The sequence below is a fragment of the Amphiprion ocellaris genome, chromosome 14 (assembly GCF_022539595.1).
Source record: "Amphiprion ocellaris isolate individual 3 ecotype Okinawa chromosome 14, ASM2253959v1, whole genome shotgun sequence".
In the NCBI taxonomy this organism is placed as follows: domain Eukaryota; kingdom Metazoa; phylum Chordata; class Actinopteri; family Pomacentridae; genus Amphiprion; species Amphiprion ocellaris.
In genome coordinates, this window is record NC_072779.1 from 35,520,765 (window position 1) to 35,542,554 (window position 21,790).

Sequence of the window (21,790 nt, forward strand, 5' to 3'; positions counted from 1 at the left end):
ACTTCTGCTGTAGTCACATACTTCTACTGTAGTACAGGTACTTCTGCTGTAGTACAGGTACTTCTACTGTAGTCACATACTTGTACTGTAGTACAGGTACTTCTGCTGTAGTACAGGGACTTCTACTGTAGTACAGGTCCTTCTGCTGTAGTACAGGTACTTCTGTAGTACAGGGACTTCTGCTGTAGTACAGGTACTTCTGTAGTACAGGGACTTCTGCTGCAGTACAGGTACTTCTGCTGTAGTCACATACTTCTGCTGTAGTACAGGTACTTCTACTGTAGTCACATACTTCTGCTGTAGTACAGGTACTTCTGCTGTAGTACAGGTACTTCTACTGTAGTCACATACTTCTGCTGTACTACAGGTACTTCTGCTGTAGTACAGGTACTTCTGCTGTAGTCACATACTTCTGCTGTAGTACAGGTATTTCTGTAGTACAGGGGCTTCTGCTGTAGTACAGGTACTTCTACTGTAGTCACATACTTGTGCTGTAGTACAGGTACTTCTGCTGTAGTACAGGTACTTCTACTGTAATACAGGTACTTCTGTTGTACAGGTACTTCTGTAGTACAGGGACTTCTGCTGTAGTACAGGTACTTCTGTAGTACAGGGACTTCTGCTGTAGTTCAGGTACTTCTGCTGTAGTCACATACTTCTGCTGTAGTACAGGTACTTCTGCTGTAGTACAGGTACTTCTGTAGTCACATACTTCTGCTGTAGTACAGGTACTTCTACTGTAGTCACATACTTGTGCTTTAGTACAGGTACTTCTGCTGTAGTACAGGTACTTCTACTGTAGTACAGGTCCTTCTGCTGTAGTACAGGTACTTCTGTAGTACAGGTACTTCTGCTGTAGTACAGGTACTTCTGCTGTAGTCACATACTTCCGCTGTAGTACAGGTACTTCTGCTGTAGTACGGGTACTTCTACTGTAGTCACATACTTCTGCTGTAGTACAGGTACTTCTACTGTAGTACAGGTACTTCTACTGTGGCCAGGTACTTCTAGTCAGGTATTTGTACTGTAGTACAGGTACTTCTACTGTAGACACATACTTCTGCTGTAGTACAGGTACTTCTGCTGTAGTACGGGGACTTCTGCTGTAGTACAAGTACTTCTGCTGTAGTACATTTACTTCTACTGTAGTACAGGTACTTCTCCTGTAGTCAGGTATTTGCACTGTAGTACAGGTACTTGTACTGTAGTACAGGTACTTCTACTGTATTGAGGTACTGGTATTGTAGTACAGGTACTTCTACTGTTGTCAGGTACTTCTACTGTAGTCATACTTCTGCTGTAGTACAGGTACTTCTACTGTAGTCAGGTACTTCTACTGTAGTCACACACTGCTGCTGTAGTACAGGTACTTCTACTGTAGTCAGGTACTTCTACTGTAGTCATACTTCTGCTGTAGTCAGGTACTTCTACTGTAGTCACATATTTCTGCTGTAGTACATGTACTTCCGTGGTACAGGTACTCCTACTGTTGTCAGGTACTTGTATTGTAGTCCAGGTACTCCATGTTTCTCTGACTTTACAACATATGAAGAGTTGAGTTTGTACTAAAGAACAGTATTCAGTAGTACTACAGTTTGCAGTATTGCAGTAGTCTGACTACAGTTTGCTGTACTCTGACTACAGTTTGCAGTACTCATGTACTCTGACTACAGTTTGCAGTACTCATGAACTTGGACTCCTTCAGGGTTTTGAAAGAAAGTGAGGACCAAAGTGAAATTTGAACATTTTATTGTGAAAAACGGGAGTTTTGCTGTAGTCACATACTTCTACTGTAGTACAGGTACTTCTGCTGTAGTACAGGTACTTCTACTGTAGTCACATACTTGTGCTGTAGTACAGGTACTTCTGCTGTAGTACAGGTCCTTCTGCTGTAGTACAGGTACTTCTGTAGTACAGGGACTTCTGCTGTAGTACAGGTACTTCTGTAGTACAGGGACTTCTGCTGCAGTACAGGTACTTCTGCTGTAGTCACATACTTCTGCTGTAGTACAGGTACTTCTACTGTAGTCACATACTTCTGCTGTAGTACAGGTACTTCTGCTGTAGTACAGGTACTTCTACTGTAGTCACATACTTCTGCTGTAGTACAGGTACTTCTGCTGTAGTACAGGTACTTCTGCTGTAGTCACATACTTCTGCTGTAGTACAGGTATTTCTGTAGTACAGGGGCTTCTGCTGTAGTACAGGTACTTCTACTGTAGTCACATACTTGTGCTGTAGTACAGGTACTTCTGCTGTAGTACAGGTACTTCTACTGTAATACAGGTACTTCTGTTGTACAGGTACTTCTGTAGTACAGGGACTTCTGCTGTAGTACAGGTACTTCTGTAGTACAGGGACTTCTGCTGTAGTTCAGGTACTTCTGCTGTAGTCACATACTTCTGCTGTAGTACAGGTACTTCTGCTGTAGTACAGGTACTTCTGTAGTCACATACTTCTGCTGTAGTACAGGTACTTCTACTGTAGTCACATACTTGTGCTTTAGTACAGGTACTTCTGCTGTAGTACAGGTACTTCTACTGTAGTACAGGTCCTTCTGCTGTAGTACAGGTACTTCTGTAGTACAGGTACTTCTGCTGTAGTACAGGTACTTCTGCTGTAGTCACATACTTCCGCTGTAGTACAGGTACTTCTGCTGTAGTACGGGTCCTTCTACTGTAGTCACATACTTCTGCTGTAGTACAGGTACTTCTACTGTAGTACAGGTACTTCTACTGTGGCCAGGTACTTCTAGTCAGGTATTTGTACTGTAGTACAGGTACTTCTACTGTAGACACATACTTCTGCTGTAGTACAGGTACTTCTGCTGTAGTACGGGGACTTCTGCTGTAGTACAAGTACTTCTGCTGTAGTACATTTACTTCTCCTGTAGTCAGGTATTTGCACTGTAGTTCAGGTACTTGTACTGTAGTACAGGTACTTCTACTGTATTGAGGTACTGGTATTGTAGTACAGGTACTTCTACTGTTGTCAGGTACTTCTACTGTAGTCATACTTCTGCTGTAGTACAGGTACTTCTACTGTAGTCAGGTACTTCTACTGTAGTCACACACTGCTGCTGTAGTACAGGTACTTCTACTGTAGTCAGGTACTTCTACTGTAGTCATACTTCTGCTGTAGTCAGGTACTTCTACTGTAGTCACATATTTCTGCTGTAGTACATGTACTTCCGTGGTACAGGTACTCCTACTGTTGTCAGGTACTTGTATTGTAGTCCAGGTACTCCATGTTTCTCTGACTTTACAACATATGAAGAGTTGAGTTTGTACTAAAGAACAGTATTCAGTAGTACTACAGTTTGCAGTATTGCAGTAGTCTGACTACAGTTTGCTGTACTCTGACTACAGTTTGCAGTACTCATGTACTCTGACTACAGTTTGCAGTACTCATGAACTTGGACTCCTTCAGGGTTTTGAAAGAAAGTGAGGACCAAAGTGAAATTTGAACATTTTATTGTGAAAAACGGGAGTTTTATTGATCAGTGATCAGGTGTATCGATCAGTGATCAGGTGTATTGATCAGTGATCAGGTGTATTGATCAGGTGTATTGATCAGTGATTAGGTGTATCGATCAGTGATCAGGTGTATCCATCAGGTGTACTGATCACTGGGCTCTCCTGGACAGCAGCATCTCTCTGATGTTGTCTTCAGCTTCTTTCACGCTGCGTTCGAGGTACAACTTCTTCTGCTGGAAACCACAGACACACAACGTCAGGAGACAACAAAAGACACACGACGTCAGGAGACAACAGACACACCGTCAGGAGACGACAGACACACAACGTCAGGAGACGACAGTCACACAACGTCAGGAGACGACAGTCACACGTCAGGAGACAACAACAGACACAACGTCAGGAGACAACAACAGACACACAATGTCAGGATACGACAGTGCAGCAGTGTGTAGTTGTGTGTGTAGTTGTGTACATGTTGTGTAGTTGTGTGTAGTTGTATACAGTTGTGTATAGGGTTGTGTTGTTGTGTGTATTGTGTAGTTGTAGCTGTGTACCTCCAGCTCTCTGATCTTCTCGTCAGCCGTCTTCTGTTTGTCCGTCAGCTGATTACTGATCTCCTCCTTTGATTGGAGGATGAACCTGAAACACAGCAGCTTTAAGTCACATGGTCTCCTCAGGTGTTCATCACCTGTGCAGGTGTTTAGTAGCATCACCTGTACAGGTGAACAGACTCACATGCGTCCCACGCCCTCGTAGAGTCGCGTGTTGTCGGGCAGCGTGGTGATCTCTGCGTGTGTCAGCTTAGCGTGTTTCTGAACACGGGTCAGCTGATCAATCTGCAGGTTGGCCAGTTTCACCTTCTGCTGCGTGTCGACCATCTTCACCTGCAGCTCAGTGAAGGCCTGAAACGACAGGTAGCACACCTGATGAAACACCTGGAGACTACAACAGAGAGGTATCACTCTGATTAAAAACACCTGGAGCACTACAACAGAGAGGTATCACTCTGATTAAACAACAGTCTGGTGTTTGAGGAGATGCAGACTTCAGGTTAAATCCAGAGAGGAGATCATCAGTCCAGAACCAGAGATGGTGGACTTCCTGCTCTGTTCTGCTGCTCTGGAAACGATCTGGGACCAAATCGATCACCGTATTGATCAGCAGAATGAGCAGATCTGGATGTTTCTGAACGACATCAGCAGCGTTGCCCCGCCGTGCTAACAGCTAGCTCGGGTGTTAGCTGCTGCTGCTAACTGTTAGCTCCGGTGTTAACTGCTTCTGCTAACTGTTAGCTCCGGTGTTAGCTGCTGTTCTAATGACGCTGCTGCAGCCGGTTGTAGACGTACAGGTAGAACAGGTGACTACAGATGGCGAGTAACGGTACCTTCTTCAGCTCCAGGTCCACGGGCGCAGCCATCTTCACAGAACTACTGATACACACTGCGCATGTACGAGAGGACCACTGATACACACTGCGCATGTGCAACAGGACCGTCTCCTTTATATGAACAGTCGAAAACGGAGCGGAGTGAGACATCCATCAGCTCTGTTTAATAAAATAGATCCCGGAAACGGAAGTGTGTCAGCGCGCGCCTTTTAATTTCAGAAGTGGTTCGCGCGCCGCTCAGTTAGCTTTGCGCGCGCGGCCGGCAAACAATCGGAGATCAATCAGTTTCTCAGCAGAAGCTCAATAATCGCTATCGGTTCCGTGAAGCATGGCAACCCCTCCGAAGAGGCCGTGTTCCGGGCGCCGCAGCCCGCCGCTGGAAGGCAGCTTCTCCCGCCGCCTCAAGAAGATCTCCATCGAGGGAAACATCGGTGAGTTCTGCCGCCGAACTGCCCGGAGCTCCGGGTTCTGCTGGTCCGGCCAACAGGGCCCCTGGGCCAGATCACACCCGCTGAGCTGCCGCTGCTGCCACCGGGACCCGAACCGGGACCGGGACTCCGGTACTGTTTCATCGAGCATCCCGCCTTCACGGAGCGGCTGGTGCCAAAACAAGGAGAAATACTGCGTTCATATAGTGAAATACTGCGTTCATATAGAGAAATACTGCGTTCATATAGAAAAATACTGCATTTATATAGTGAGAAATACTGCGTTTATATAGTGAGAAATACTGCGTTCATATAGAGAAATACCTCGTTCATATAGAGAAATACTGCGTTCATATAGAGAAATACTGCATTTATATAGTGAGAAATACTGCGTTCATATAGAGAAATACTGCATTTATATAGTGAGAAATACTGCGTTCATATAGAGAGAAATACTGCGTTCATATAGAGAAATACTGCATTTATATAGTAAGAAATACTGCGTTCATATAGTGAGAAATACTGCATTCATATAGAGAAGTACTGCGTTCATATAGAGAAATACTGTTCATATAGAGAAATACTGCGTTCACATGAAAAATACTGCGTTCATATAGAGAAATACTGCGTTCACATGAAAATACTGCATTCATATAGAGAAATAAGGCATTTATATAGTGAGAAATACTGCATTCATATAGAGAAATACTGCGTTCATATAGAGAAATACTGCGTTCATATAGAGAAATACTGTTCATATAAAGAAATACTGCGTTCACATGAAAAATACTGTGTTCATATAGAGAAATACTGCGTTCAGATGAAAATACTGCATTCATATAGAAAAATACTGCGTTCATATAGAGAAATACTGCATTCATATAGAGAAATACGGCATTTATATAGTGATAAATACTGCGTTCATATAGAGAAATACTGCGTTCACATGAAGAATACTGCATTCATATAAACACTGCGTTCATATAGAGAAATACTGCGTTCACATGAAAAATACTGCGTTCATATAGAGAAACACTGCGTTTATATAGTGAGAAATACTGCATTCATATAGAAAAATACTGCGTTCGTATAGAGAAATACTGCATTTATATAGTGAGAAATACTGCGTTCATATAGAGAAATACTGCATTTATAGTGAGAAATACTGCGTTCATATAGAGAAATACTGCATTCATTTACAGAAATACTGCGTTCACATGAAAAATACTGCATTCATATAGAGAAATACTGCATTTATATAGCGAGAAATACTGCATTCATAGAGAGAAATACTGCGTTCATATAGAGAAATGCTGCATTCATATAGAGAAATACTGCATTTATATAGAGAAATATTGCGTTCATATAGAGAAATACTGCATTCATATGAAAAATGCTGCATTCATATTGAGAAATACTGCATTCATATAGAGAAATACTGCGTTTATATAGAGAGAAATATTGTGGTCATATAGAGAAATATTGTGTTCATATAGAGAGAAATACTGCATTCATATGAGAAATACTGCATTCATATGGAGAAATACTGCGTTTATATCGAGAGAAATACTGCGTTCATATGAGAAATACTGCGTTCATATAGAGAAATGCTGCGTTCATATAGAGAAATACTGCATTCATATGAGAAATACTCCGTTCATATGAGAAATACTGCGTTCATATGAAAAATACTGTGTTCATATAGAGAAATACTGCGTTCATATAGAGGGAAATACTGCGTTCATATAGAGAAATACTGCATTTATATAGTGAGAAATACTGCGTTCATATCGAGAAATACTGCATTCATATAGAGAGAAATACTGCATTCATATAGAGAAACACTACGTTTATATAGAGAAATATTGTGTTCATACAGAGAAATACTGCATTCATATAGAGAAATACTGCATTTATATGAAAAATACTGCGTTCATATAGAGAAATACTGCATTTATATACTGAGAAATACTGCGTTCATATAGAGAGAAATACTGCATTCATATAGTGAGAAATACTGCGTTTATATCGAGAGAAATATTGTGGTCATATAGAGAAATATTGTGTTCATATGAGAAATACTGTATTCATATGGAGAAATACTGCGTTTATATAGAGAGAAATACTGCATTCATATGAGAAATACTGCGTTCATATAGAAATACTGCGCTCATATAGAGAAATACTGCGTTCATATAGAGAAATACTGCCTTCATATAGGGAAATATTGCGTCCATATAGGGAAATATTGCGTTCATATAGAGAAATATTGCGTTCATATGATAAATACTCCGTTCATATAGAGAAATACTGTGTTCATATAGAGAAATACTGCATTTATATAGTGAGAAATACTGCATTCATATAGAGAAACACTGCATTTATATAGAGAGACATACTGCGTTTATATAGAGAAATACTGCGTTTATATAGAGAGAAATACAGCGTTATATAGAGAGAAATGCTGCGTTTATATAGAGAGAAATAGGGCATTTATATAGTGAGAAATACAGTATTTATACAGAGAGAAATACTGCGTTTGTATAGAGAAATACTGCATTTATATAGCTAGAAATACTGCGTTATATAGAGAGAAATGCTGTTCATATAGAGAAATACTGCATTTATATAGTGAGAAATACTGCATTTATATAGAGAAATACTGCATCTATATAGTGAGAAATACTGCATTTATATAGAGAAATACTGCATTTATATAGAGAAATACTGCATTTATATAGAGAAATACTGCATTTATATCAAGAGTAATACTGCGTTTATATAGAGAGAAATACTGCGTTCATATAGAGAGAAATACTGCGTTCATATCAAGAAATACTGTGTTTTTTTAGTGAGAAATACTCCATTCATATAGAGAGAAATACTGCGTTTAGAGTAAAAATTCTGCAGTTATGCAATAAGAATACTTTGTTCTTTCAACAACACTGTGTTTGTATTAATGTCCATCCATCCATCCATCATCCATCCATGTTCTTCCTCGTATCCGGGGTCATGGAGGCAGCAGATGAAGCAGGTCATTCCAGACGTTCCTCCTTTCAGCAACACTTTCCAGCTCTTCCTGGAGGATCCTGAGGTGTTCCCAGGTCAGATGAGATATATAATCTCTCCAGAGGGTTCTGGGTCTACCCCAGGGTCTCCTCCCAGGAGGACATGTTCAGAAAACCTCCAAAGGAAGTTTCCCTGGAGGATCTGAATCAGATGTCCAAACCACCTCCACTGGTTCCTTTAGAGGTGAAGGATCAGCAGCTATACTCCGAGCTCCCTCCAGATGTCTGAGCTTCTCCCCCTATCTCTAAGGCTGAGCCCAGCCACCCTACAGAGGAAGCTCATTTCAGCCGCTTGGATCCACGATCTCATTCTTTGGGTCACTACCCAGAGCTCATGACCATAGGTGAGGGTTGGAACGTAGATGGATGGTAAACTGAGAGCTTCTCCTTGAGGCTCAGCTCCCTCTTCACCATGACATTTCGGTACAATGCCTTGATTACTGCTGACAGTTTCCATCAGAGAACCATGGCCTCGGACTTGGAGGTGCTGATCCACATCCCCACCGCTTCACACTCGGCTGCAAACCGCTCCAGTGCTGCTGAAGGTCTGAGGAAGCCAACAAAACCACATCATCTGCAAAAAACAGAGATGTGATCCTGAGGTCCCCAAACTGGACACCCTCCTCACCCCAGCTGCACCTTGAGATCCTGTCCATGAAGACCACAAACAGGATCGGAGACAAGGGGCAGCCCTGGAGGAGTTCAACACCCACTGGAAACGAGTCTGACTTTGTGCTGAGTATGTGGACACAGCTCTCACTTTGGTTGTACAGGGACTAAATGGTTTGTATCAATGAGCCCGGTACCCCATACTCCCTCAGTACCCCCGACAGAGGCCCTCAGGAGATCTCCAGATCCACAAAGCACATGTGGACTGGCAGGTCGAACTCCCATGACCCCCTTAGCAGCTCCACAAGAGTAAAGATCTGATCCACGACCAGGATGGAATCCACATTGTTCCTCCTGAATCTGAGGTTCAACAATCAGTGGGAGCCTCCCTTCCAGCACCCTGGAGTAAACTTTCCCAGGGAGGCTGAGAAGTGTGATACCCCAGTAGTTGGAACTCACTCTCTGGACCCCCTTTATGAAGATGGGAACCACCACCCTGGTCTGCCACTCCACTGTATTAATGTGTGCATTAATGTGTGTATTCATGTGTGTATTGTGTGTTTGTGTGTATTCATGTGTGTATTGTGTGTATTAATGTTTGTATTAATGCGTGTTTGTGTGTATTCATATGTGTATTGTGTGTTGGTGTGTATTAATGTGAGTATTATTGTGTGTATTAATGTGTGTATTGTGTGTATTAATATGTGTATTAGTGCGTGTTTGTGTGTATTCATGTGTGTATTGTGTGTTTGTGTGTATTAATGTGTGTATTATTGTGTGTTTGTGTGTATTATTGTGTGTTTGTGTCTATTAATGTGTGTATTGTTGTGCATTTTTTTTAATGTGTGTATTGTTATGTGTTTGTGTGTTCCAGCTGCAGGAAAGTCGACTTTTGTTCGTCTCCTTGAAGCAGCGTCTGATGACTGGGAGGTGATTCCTGAACCAGTTGGTAAATGGTGCAACGTCCAGAACGACAGCGACGACATTTACCAGGTGAACACGCAGTCCCTGAATGCACCACGCCGACCGTGATGTCACATCACCTGTATTTGCCTGTACCTACCTGTGTCTACCTGTACTTACCTGTGTCTACCTGTGTCTACCTGTACCTACCCGTATCTACCTGTATCTACTAGGAATGGTCCGATCCGATCCGCTGGATTGGTATTGAGTCCGATTCAGGCCAAAATGACTGGATTGGACTCATCGGAGTTTTTTATTAGAACCCGTCCGATCCGAACCATAAGCCCAATCTATCTCATATATCCTCAACTTCACTTTGCGCGACATGCCGTAACACAGACGAGCTGTTGCCATGTGCCTGTGTTTTCGTCACGTGAGCAGAGCGTGAACAGAAGCCTGCAGAGCTGTAGTCATGTCTGCTGTGTGGAATTACTTTACGCTAATGAAGGAGAAAAGTAAAACAGCTGAGTGCAACGTTTGCAAAATGAGTGTCTCAAGGGGCGGCAGCAAAACCGGACATTTTAACACAACGAACTTAATAAAGCATCTGCAGAAGCATCATGGAAAGAAGTACAGAGACTTTTTACAGGCGAGTGCAAAGAAAAGTGAACCGCGGCAACCATCGTTGCAGGAAACACTGCAGAAGAGTACAAAACTCGCTCCAGAGAGCACCAAGGCCAAAATGATAACAGAGAAAATTGTCCAGTTCATTTTGCTGGATGACCAACCACTTTGTGTGGTGGAAAATGCGGGTTTTCGAGGTTTGGTACAATATTTGGAGCCGCGCTATCAGCTAGCAAACCAGCACCGCATCTCTGATACACTAATCCCACTGAAGTGCAAACAGGTGAGCGAGTTCATCTCTAAACGTTTGGAAAGTGCAGTCATGGTAGGGCTGGGCGATAAATTGATTTTATCGATTAATTCGTGTGTACTTAATGTCGATTTGTTTTTATGAAAATCGATTTTCTCATCAACATCTACCACCAACGCCTTCCCGCTGGGCTCCCGTAGTTTCAGAGTGCCCCCCCCTCCCCCCCGCGCTTGATACACAAACAACATGGCGGCAAGCGGTGCAGATCTAAAGGCTCGTGTCCACTAGATGCTATTTTCCCGCACAGCAACGCACTGCATCTGAAAATCGCACAGACGGCGGTCACTAGCGAACCACAACATGGTCACATGACAGCGCTGAGCAACAGCAGGCCGCTACGTGGTCACGTGACCGAGCTTTCAGCTGGACAGTCCTGCAGACAAGTCGGATAAACACAGCGGCTCGGCCGCAAACTTTCCCTTTTATTTCAAAAAGCACGTCAGCGAAAAGTATTTCTGAAAGCATTTGAGGCGAGAAATAATCTGCAGCAGCTGAATCTGTCCTCGTTTTATGTCACCGACGCCTAGTTTAGAAGTTTGAGGACAGTTTCACGATGTGTGGAATCTCTGCACGCCGCATGCAATTTGCATAAAGTAGAAGTCAGTCTACTTTATGCAAATGAGCTGCAACCTTCTCCAGGTAAACACACCGGATCACAGCTGGAAACGCACCGCAACCGGACCAGCATGCCACATGCGGTGCATTTCCAGCTGCGATCTGGTGTGTTTACCTGGAGAGGGCTGCAGCTCATTTGCATAAAGTAGACTGGACTCCGGCGTGCGGAAATTAGGTAGAGGGTTAAAAAAATCGGATAAATCGTGAATCGGGATTTTTTGTGAAAAAATTGGAGATTTTTTTTTTAGGCCATATCGCCCAACCCTAAGTCATGGTTAGTTTAACAACTGACATTTGGAGTTCAGACGTGTGTCCAGTGTCCCTAATCAGTCTGACAGCACAGTGGATAGACTCAAGTTTTACTTTGCAGAAAGTTGTGCTACAAGCTAAGAAGTTTCGTGGCTCACACACAGGAGAGGCTATCGCTACAGCAACAGAGGAGATACTGAATGTATGGAAAGTTGAGAAGAGCAGAGTCCATGTAATCTTGCGGGACAATGCCAGTAATATGATAAAGGCAATGGATCGTCTTGGGGTTGCCAATGTAGGATGCTTCGCCCACACTCTGCAGCTTGTTGTTAATGAGGGGCTGCTGTCGCAGCGTAATGTGAGTGACACGCTGGCTGTTGGAAGAAAAATCGTGGGTCATTTCAAACATTCACAACTTGCATACTCACGCTTGCAAGACATTCAAGAGGAGTTGAATATGCCGCCCAAAAGTCTGCAGCAAGACGTACGGACACGGTGGAGCAGCTCGTATTACATGATCCAGAGCCTCCTTGCAGAGAAACGAGCCCTGTGTGCATACACAGCAGAGTACGAGCTGCCAGCCACACTGACTGCGACCCAGTGGGGGCTACTAGAAAAGACTGTACAAGTTCTAGCCCCTTTTGAGGAGTTTATATGGGAGGTGAGCTCCTCATCTGCATCTGATGTCATCCCCATTGTCCGAGTCCTGAAACGCCTTCTCAGTCGACCAGAGGAGGCTGACGAGGGAATAAGGACCATGAAAGGCACTCTCTTGGAGGCTGTGAGAAGACGCTTCACACACCTGGAAACTGAGCCAATATACTCAGTTGCAACACTTCTGGATCCAAGATATAAGGACAGGTATGTGTGGTCTCTTTACTTTATTAGAGTGAGTGAGTGAGTGAGTGGATGAATGACAGAGAGATTCACATACACAAACTGAATAATCCCACAGCTATCAGTGTGTATGGATTTTTAAAAATTTATGCACTGTTATTCATAGTAAGAATGGATTTAATCACTGGATATTATGGCAGGTAAACTTTAAACTATGCATATGTTTGTCTTTATCGTTCCAGGTACTTCTCAGATGCAGACGCCTCAAGACGGGGAAAGGATGTGCTAATAGCAGAGGTAATGAAGATGGAGAAAGTGATTAGGAGGACCAGAGCAGGAGCCTCAGAGCCAGCAGAGGGGACCTCATCCACCTCAGAGCCAGCAGAGGGGACCTCATCTACCTCAGAGCCAGCAGAGGGGACCTCATCTACCTCAGAGCCAGCAGAGGGGACCTCATCTACCTCAGAGCCAGCACAGAAGACGGCACGGGTGGAGGCTGCAAGCAAGAGCAAACTTGGAAACATTTTTGATGAAATCATGGAGGAAAGCACACCTTGTCCTGAGCCAGCCACAACAAGCGCATGTGTTGAAGTGCAGACCTACTTCAGTGAGCCAACTATTCTGCGTTCAGACAATCCACTGCTGTATTGGAAGGTTAACCAACCTAGACTGCCCTCCTTGGCAGTCACAGCTGCTAAATTTCTTTGTGCACCTTCAACAAGTGTGGAGAGCGAGAGGCTCTTGAGCACAGCCTCCAACATTATTGATGAAAACAGGAGCAGACTGACAGCTGAGAAGGCTGAAATGTTCATCTTTCTGAAGAAAAATCTGCCCCTCATGTTGCAAGACAAGGCAGTTTAAGTATTTTCAGTTCAAGGTCAGGCAGCTAACATGTTTTATTGTTTTCTGTGAACATAATGTGAGTATTGGAATAGTGTTCATTCTAATATTTAGTTTCATGAGTGTTTTACATACAGTATAACATCAGCAGCTGCATGCAAAAGAAGAAAGACACTAGATTGCACTATCTCTGTTTACTCTTGTTTTTCTGTTTTTGTTTTGGTGTAGCAAATCAGGTGTATAGCCTAGATTTTTGTTGTTTTGATTGTGTGTCTTAAGAAGCCATGTGTAACTTACTGAGTTCTACCTATATTATTCTATTATTTTATGTTAATTCATAAAATTATTTATTGCAGCTTTGCAGTGTCAATTGGGTATAATGTGACTTTTCTGTTTATACACTCTGGGATTATTTAATTTAATTTAAATATTTGCACGAAGTTGCACTTTTATTTTATTTCAAACATTTGAATGGTGCAGCTGGGTCTACTGTGTTTACAAATGCTGTCAAAAGCGATGTAAGCTTTAAGTTTCAATAAAGCCACAGCAGTTACACATAACTTCAGTTGTCACATATTTTCCTTCTTCTTCAGGGGACCTGAACAGTTGTTGTACAATGAACATGGTGTTTTTAGATGTCAGTATCAAGAAAATTACATCCATGTATAATTCACAACTTTTCGACTGACAAAAAGAATCAGATCGGTATCGGATCGGTATCAGCCGATCCTCAAGGCTGCGGTATTGGTATCGGATGTGAAAAAGTGGTATCGAGCCATCCCTAGTATCTACCTGTACCTACCAGTATCTACCTGTATCTACCTGTACCTACCAGTATCTACCTGTATCTACCTGTACCTACCTGTATCTACCTGTACCTACCAGTATCCGCCTGTGTCTACCTGTATCTACCTGTACCTACCAGTATCCACCTGTGTCTACCTGTATCTACCTGTACCTACCTGTATTTACCTGTATCTACCTGTACCTACCTGTATCTACCTGTACCTACCTGTATCTACCTGTGTGTACCTGTACCTACCTGTACCTACCAGTACCTACCAGTATCTACCTGTGTCTACCTGTATCTACCTGTGTCTACCTGTATCTACCTGTGTGTACCTGTACCTACCAGTATCTACCTGTGACTACCTGTATCTACCTGTACCTACCTGTACCTACCTGTATCTACCTGTGTGTACCTGTACCTACCAGTATCTACCTGTGTCTACCTGTGTCTACCTGTATCTACCTGTACCTACCTGTACCTACCTGTATTTACCTGTACCTACCTGTATCTACCTGTACCTACCTGTATCTACCTGTACCTACCTGTATTCACCTGTGTTTACCTGTGTGTCTTCAGGATCTGAGTTCCTCTCAGAAGAGTGGAGGAAACCTGCTGCAGATGTTGTACGATAAGCCCAGCCGCTGGTCCTACACCTTTCAGGTAACCACACCTGACCTCTGAACTGTCATTCACCTGTATAACTCACCTATATGTCTCACCTATATATCTCACCTGTGTGCAGAGCTATGCGTGTCTCAGCAGAGTCCGTTCTCAGCTTCAGTCTCCTTCAGTCAAACTCCAGCAGTCAGAAAATCCTGTTCAGTTCTACGAACGCTCCGTCTACTCCGACAGGTAACGTACTACTGCAGTAGCTCTGTATATTACTGCAGTAACCCTGTGTACTACTGCAGTAGCTCTGTATATTACTGCAGTAATTCTGTGTAGTACTGCAGTAACTCTGTACTTCTGCAGTAACAATGTGTACTGTGTATTGCTGTGTACACAGGTGTGTATTACAGCAATAACTGTATACTCTGTGTGTACTCTATGTGTACTGGGTGTACTGTGTGTACAGGTGTGTATTACTGCAGTAACTGTGTACTGTGTGTACAGGTGTGTATTACTGCAGTAACTGTGCGTACAGGTGTGTATTACTGCAGTAACTGTGTACAAGTGTGTTTTACTGCAGTAATTGTGTGTACAGGTGTGTATTACTGCAGTAATTGTGTGTACAGTTGTGTATTACTGCACTAACTGTGTGTACTGTGTGTACAGGTGTGTATTACTGCAGTAACCGTGTGTACTGTGTGTATAGGTGTGTATTACTGCAGTAACTGTACTCTGTGTACAGGTGTGTATTACTGCAGTAACTGTGTACTGTGTGTACAGGTGTGTATTACTGCAGTAACTACTGTGTGTACAGGTGTGTATTACTGCAGTAACTGTGTACTGTGTGTACAGGTGTGTGTTACTGCAGTAGCTGTGTGTACAGGTGTGTATTACTGCCTTAACTGTGTGTACAGGTGCGTATTACTACAGTAACTGTGTACTGTGTGTACAGGAGTGTCTTACTGCAGTAACTGTGTACTGTGTGTACAGGTGTGTATTACTGCAGTAACTGTGTACTGTGTGTACAGGTGCGTATTACTGCAGTAACTGTGTACTGTGTGTACTGTGTGTACAGGTGCGTACTACTGCAGTAACTGTGTGTACTGTGTGTACAGGTGTGTATTACTGCAGTAACTGTGTGTACAGGTGCATATTACTGCAGTAACTGTACTGTGTGTACAGGTGTGTATTACTGCAGTAACTGTGTACTGTGTGTACAGGTGTGTATTACTGCAGTAACTACTGTGTGTACAGGTGTGTATTACTGCAGTAACTGTGTGTACTGTGTGTACAGGTGTGTATTACTGCAGTAACTGTGTGTACTGTGTGTACAGGTGTGTATTACTGCAGCAACTGTGTGTACTGTGTGTACAGGTCTGTATTACTGCACGTACTGTGTGTACTGGTGTGTATTACTGCACTAACTGTGTGTACTGTGTGTACAGGTATGTGTTTGCCTCCAACCTGTTTGAAAGCGGGAACCTGACAGAAACAGAGTTTAGTGTGTATCAGGACTGGCACTCCTGGTTACTGAACCAGTTTGAACTGGAAATTGCTCTGGACGCCATCATCTACTTGAGAGCCCCACCACAGGTACTACTACACCCGTTATACTACTACAGCTGTTATACTACACCTGTTGTAATACTACACCTGTTGTAATACTACACCTGTTACACTACACCTGTTACACTACACCTGTTACACTACACCTGTTACACTACACCTGTTATACTACTGCACCTGTTATACTGCTACACCTGTTATACTGCTACACTTGTTATACTACTGCATTTGTTATACAACTGCACCTGTTATACTACACCAGTTATACTACTACACCTGTTTTACTACACCTGTTATACTACTACACTTGTTATACTACACCTGTTATACTACTACACCTGTGATACTACAACTGTTATACTACTACACCTGGTGTACTACACCTGTTATACTACTACACTTGTTATACTACACCTGTTATAGTACTACACCTGTTATAAGACTACACCTGCTATTCTACACCTGTTAAACTACTACACCTGTTATACTATGACACCTGTTATACTACTACACTTGTTATACTACACCTGTTATACTACTACACCTGTTATACTGCTACACCTGTTATACTATACCTGTTATACTACACCTGTTATACTTCTACACCTGTTATACTACACCTGTTATACTACTACACCTGTTATACTACTACACTTATACTACTGCACTTGTTATACAACTACACCTGTTATACTACTACACTTGTTATACTACTACACCTGTTATACTACTACACTTGTTATGCTACTACACCTGTTATACTACTGCACCTGTTATACTACACCTGTTATACTACTACACCTGTTATACTAATACACCTGTTATACAACTACACCTGTTATACTACTACACTTGTTATACTACTACACCTGTTATCCTACTACACTTGTTATACTACTACACCTGTTATACTGCTACACCTGTTATACTACACCTGTTATACTACTACAATTGTTATACTACTGCACTTGTTATACAACTACACCTGTTATACTGCTACACCTGTTATACTACACCTGTTATACTACTACAATTGTTATACTACTGCACTTGTTATACAACTACACCTGTTATACTACTACACTTGTTATACTACTACACCTGTTATACTACTACACCTGTTAAACTACTACACTTGTTATGCTACTACACCCGTTATACTACTACACCTGTTATACTAGACCTGTTATACTACTACACCTGTTATGCTACACCTGTTATACTACTGCACGTGTTATACTACTACACCTGTTATACTAATACACCTGTTATACAACTACACCTGTTATACTACTACACTTGTTATACTACTACACCTGTTATACTACTACACCTGTTATACTACTACACCTGTTTTACTGCTACACATGTTATACTATACCTGTTATACTACTGCACCTGTTATACTACACCTGTTATACTGCTACACCTGTTATACTACGACACCTGTTATACTACTACACTTGTTATACTACTGCACTTGTTATACTACACCTGTTATACTACTACACCTGTGATACTACACCTGTTATACTACTGCACTTGTTATACTACTACACCTGCTATACTACTACACTTGTTATACAACTACACCTGTTATACAACTACACTTGTTGTACAACTACACCTGTTATACAACTACACCTGTTATACTACTACACTTGTTATACTACTACACCTGTTATACTACTACACTCGTTATACTACACCTGTTATACTACTCCACTTGTTATACTACTACACCTGTTATACTACACCTGGTATACTACACCTGTTATACTACTACACTTGTTATACTACACCTGTTATACTACTACACCTGTTATACTAATACACCTGTTATATTACTACACCTGTTATACAACTACACCTGTTATACTTCTACACCTGTTATACTACACCTGTTATCCTACTACACCTGTTATACTACTACACCTGTTATACTACTACACTTGTTATACTACTGCACTTGTTATACTACACCTGTTATACTACTACACCTGTGATACTACACCTGTTATACTACTACACCTGTTGACTACACCTGTATGATGTTTCCAGCGCTGTATGCAGCGGTTGCTCCATCGGGGTCGGGAGGAGGAGCAGGACATTCCTCTGGAGTATCTGGAGCAGCTTCACTTCAAGCACGAGTCCTGGTTGTTCCACCGGAACCTCAGGTGAGGAAGAACACCTGTTAGACTCCTGGAGGAGGTTCTACTTAGATTCAGGACTGTGGTAATCCTGGTCAGGTTCTCACCAAACATCTGGACTCCATCTGAGCCCAACTCATTGATCTTCAGCTGACCAAAGAATGTTCTCCAGCATCCATCAGGCTTCTTCTCATGTTCTTCATCTGGAAGTTTAGTTCTGAGCAGCAACCAGGTTTAGTTCTGGTCCTCTGTCCATAGAGGTTGATGTTCTGAAGGTTCCTTCACACTGTCTGAGCTTCACACTAACTCTGGTTTCCATGGAGAACCCCTGAGCGAAGTCTGAAGAAGCTGCCGTCTGTTTTTACCGCTGGATGGAGAAAGTAGTTCACTGTGTGTAGAGTGATTTTAGGAGCTCTGATTAGTAGTGCTATGACTCCTTCGATACCTTGATTAGTGGTGCTATGACTCCTTCTATACCTCCTGATTAGTGGTACTATGACTCCTTCTATACCTCCTGATTAGTGGTACTATGACTCCTTCTATACCTCCTGATTAGTGGTTCTATGACTCCTTCTAGACCTCCTGATTAGTGGTTCTATGACTCCTAGACCTCCTGATTAGTGGTACTATGACTCCTCCTAGACCTCCTGATTAGTGGTACTATGATTCCTCCTAGACCTCCTGATTAGTGGTACTATGACTCCTCCTAGACCTCCTGATTAGTGGTTTTATGACTCCTTCTAGACCTCCTGATTAGTGGTTCTATGACTCCTTCTATACCTCCTGATTAGTGGTTTTATGACTCCTATACCTCCTGATTAGTGGTACTATGACTCCTCCTAGACCTCCTGATTAGTGGTACTATGACTCCTCCTAGACCTCCTGATTAGTGGTGCTATGACTCCTTCTAGACCTCCTGATTAGTGGTACTATGACTCCTCCTAGACCTCCTGATTAGTGGTGCTATGACTCCTTCTAGACCTCCTGATTAGTGGTACTATGACTCCTTCTAGACCTCCTGATTAGTGGTACTATGACTCCTCCTTTCTGTGTGCAGGCTGGACTTTGATTACCTCAACGATCTTCCGGTTCTGGTTCTGGATGTCGACGGAGACTTCAAGAACGACTGCATCAAACAGGAAGCTGTCATCGATAAGGTAATAGATCAATCTGAGCTTTTATTACACCGTCTCTGTGATCTGTTGACGAGATGTTTTGTCTGGTCTGCAGGTCAGAGAGTTTCTCACCACGCTGTGAGCTCCATCCACCAATCAGAGCCAGCCCTGCCAGCAGCGGAGCATCTGATTGGACGACAGAGTTACTGTTTGTGGTTTTAGTTTTCTAGATCACCTGAAGGTTTTAACGCAGAAGTCAACTAGAGCGCATGTATGTTTTATTAGTGTGTGTGTGTGCATGTGTGTGTGTGTACTGTATTTAATCATATTTTAAACCATTTCATCTTGGATATAGAAGTTCATTTGTCCGGACAGTGAGTTGTTCCTGAACACATCACGATGCCTTCAGGCTCTCAGTGTTCTGTTTAATGTGTGTTAATAAATGAAATCAGGCTGAATCTGTGTGAAGTGTTTCCTTTCAGGGCTGAAACCCCGCTGTTTTTTTAAAGCTGTTATTAAACTGAAACATGTGAACCAGAGGATTGGACTCATTAGACGCTTCATCTAAACATCAGTCATTGTTCTGCAGGATTTATTGATTCTGATGGTCTGCAGTGGTTTTTAACGTGAATGGAAAGTGAAGGTTCGTCTGAGGGTTTAAACTTTAGCTGAGGAGTCCAACAGGTCAGAGTGGAGCAAACAGCAGCTGGTAATGATTCCACAGCCGGTTAACGTTCCACTCCAAAACCCTCCGAGTGTGACGGACACGCTGTCGTACAAGAAGAACAAGTGGAGCTCAGTAATGATGGCAGAAACCCAGAAACAACCAGATTAAAACATTAGAAACAACTAGATTAAAACATCAGAAACAACCAGATTAAAACATCAGAAACAACCAGATTAAAACATCAGAAACAACCAGATTAAAACATCAGAAACAACCAGATTAAAACAGAAACAACCAGATTAAAACATCAGAAACAACCAGATTAAAGTATCAGAAACAACCAGATTAAAATATCAGAAGCAACCAGATTAAAATATCAGAAGCAACCAGATTAAAACATCAGAAACAACCAGTCCAGGTTGTTTCTGTTTTAATACTGCTTAGGAAAACTCAGAAAAGGATTGAAATTTTCATTCTGGTCTAAAGTTGAATTCAAGTCTGACTGAGGTTTGGTGTACCTGCACTGCTCACACCTGATTGGATCATCAGTAAACAGGTGTACCTGCACTGCTCACACCTGATTGGATCATCAGTAAACAGGTGTACCTGCACTGCTCACACCTGATTGGATCATCAGTAAACAGGTGTATCACCTGTTTACTGATGATCGACTGTGGTGACGACACCAGAAGAAGGCAGAATCCCTTTCTGCTGCTGACGTCTGATGTTACGGTGAGCGTATTGCGTCACTTCCTGTTGTAGCGCTGTGTTGTGTTCTGTGACTGTTGTAGCTTATCCACTCCATCTAATTTGATATTCATTAAATCTGTGTGTAACGGTAATATTTGAATCGTAACATACACTCGTTATCTTCAAGCACCCTCTCAGTATTTAATTCTAAGTTAATCTGTTATCTCTGTCCGCTAGCCTAGCACTTAGCAGTTAGCATGGCTTCTCCCTCTTCCTCTCCTTCTCTTTCCTGCTCAGTGTGTCACATGTTTAGTTACTCCTCTGCCTCCTTTAGTGATAACGATACCTGTAATAAATGCAGTCTCTTTGTAGCTTTGGAGGCGAGGCTCTCTGAATTGGAAGCGCAGCTTTGCACCATGGAAAACACCCCGCTAGCTGTTAGCCAGGCCCCCTTAGCCGGTGCGGACCGCAATAGCATAGCTGCTAGTGTAGCTTCTGCTAGTGTAGCTTCTGCTAGCCATCCCCTAGCAGCTCCCGAGCAGCCGGGAAGTCAGGGTAGCTGGGTGACAGTTCGTAGGAAACGTAGTCCTAAGCTCAAGCCCGCTGTCCCGGCACACCACAAACCGCTTCACGTTTCTAATCGTTTTTCCCCACTCAATGACACACCCGCTGAGAAACCAACTCTGATCATGGGCAGCTCCATAGTCAGAAACGTGAAGCTAGCGACACCAGCGACCATAGTAAAATGCCTCCCAGGGGCCAGAGCGGGCGACATAGAAGCAAATTTGAAACTGCTGGCTAAAGATAATCGTAAATACAGTAAGATTGTTATTCATGTCGGTGGTAATGACACC

The 21,790-nt window shown here is 42.6% G+C and overlaps 3 protein-coding genes across 5 annotated transcripts; 2 read left to right on the forward strand and 1 right to left on the reverse strand.

Annotated features, from left to right (window-relative positions):
• Positions 1–3,456: 3,456 nt before the first annotated feature.
• pfdn1 (prefoldin subunit 1) lies at positions 3,457–5,015 on the reverse strand. 2 transcript variants are annotated; one of them, XM_023262461.3, is made up of 4 exons: positions 4,864–5,015; positions 4,215–4,381; positions 4,034–4,118; positions 3,457–3,706 (listed from the first exon to the last, which is right to left on the reverse strand). In XM_023262461.3, exons 1-4 carry the CDS (start codon positions 4,957–4,959, stop codon positions 3,626–3,628), a joined length of 429 nt encoding a protein of 142 aa, XP_023118229.2. In that variant the 5' UTR covers positions 4,960–5,015; the 3' UTR covers positions 3,457–3,625. The 2 variants fall into 2 exon arrangements, with proteins under 2 accessions (XP_023118229.2, XP_054873522.1); XM_055017547.1 differs by having other exon boundaries at positions 3,457–3,709; positions 4,864–5,014.
• LOC111563398 (deoxycytidine kinase 2-like) lies at positions 4,416–20,037 on the forward strand. 2 transcript variants are annotated; one of them, XM_055017546.1, is made up of 8 exons: positions 4,416–4,434; positions 9,846–9,964; positions 14,716–14,799; positions 14,882–14,991; positions 16,194–16,341; positions 18,376–18,491; positions 19,522–19,621; positions 19,695–20,037. In XM_055017546.1, the coding sequence occupies exons 3-8, from the start codon at positions 14,758–14,760 to the stop codon at positions 19,719–19,721; spliced, it is 543 nt and encodes a 180-aa protein (XP_054873521.1). In that variant the 5' UTR covers positions 4,416–4,434; positions 9,846–9,964; positions 14,716–14,757; the 3' UTR covers positions 19,722–20,037. The 2 variants fall into 2 exon arrangements, with proteins under 2 accessions (XP_054873521.1, XP_023118226.1); XM_023262458.3 differs by lacking the exon at positions 4,416–4,434 and adding an exon at positions 5,050–5,297.
• On the forward strand, positions 9,972–14,692 carry LOC118469746 (zinc finger BED domain-containing protein 4-like). The gene is made up of 2 exons (XM_035944550.2): positions 9,972–12,533; positions 12,752–14,692. The coding sequence occupies exons 1-2, from the start codon at positions 11,695–11,697 to the stop codon at positions 13,368–13,370; spliced, it is 1,458 nt and encodes a 485-aa protein (XP_035800443.2). The 5' UTR covers positions 9,972–11,694; the 3' UTR covers positions 13,371–14,692.
• Positions 20,038–21,790: the final 1,753 nt, after the last annotated feature.

Bases quoted from the DNA above. Each gene is read 5' to 3' on its own strand.
- pfdn1 (XM_055017547.1), bottom strand. From the start codon at position 4,959: ATGCGCAGTGTGTATCAGTGGTCCTCTCGTACATGCGCAGTGTGTATC. The intron at 4,382-4,863 runs GTACCGTTACTC...CTGTCGTTTCAG, and splicing joins TGGACCTGGAGCTGAAGAAG to GCCTTCACTGAGCTGCAGGT. The intron at 3,710-4,033 runs GTACACAGCTAC...TGTGGTTTCCAG, and splicing joins AGAAGATCAGAGAGCTGGAG to CAGAAGAAGTTGTACCTCGA.
- LOC111563398 (XM_023262458.3), top strand. From the start codon at position 5,195: ATGGCAACCCCTCCGAAGAGGCCGTGTTCCGGGCGCCGCAGCCCGCCG. The intron at 5,298-9,845 runs GTGAGTTCTGCC...TGTGTGTTCCAG, and splicing joins CTCCATCGAGGGAAACATCG to CTGCAGGAAAGTCGACTTTT. The intron at 14,992-16,193 runs GTAACGTACTAC...CTGTGTGTACAG, and splicing joins CGCTCCGTCTACTCCGACAG to GTATGTGTTTGCCTCCAACC.
- LOC118469746 (XM_035944550.2), top strand. From the start codon at position 11,695: ATGGTTAGTTTAACAACTGACATTTGGAGTTCAGACGTGTGTCCAGTG. The intron at 12,534-12,751 runs GTATGTGTGGTC...TTATCGTTCCAG, and splicing joins GATCCAAGATATAAGGACAG to GTACTTCTCAGATGCAGACG.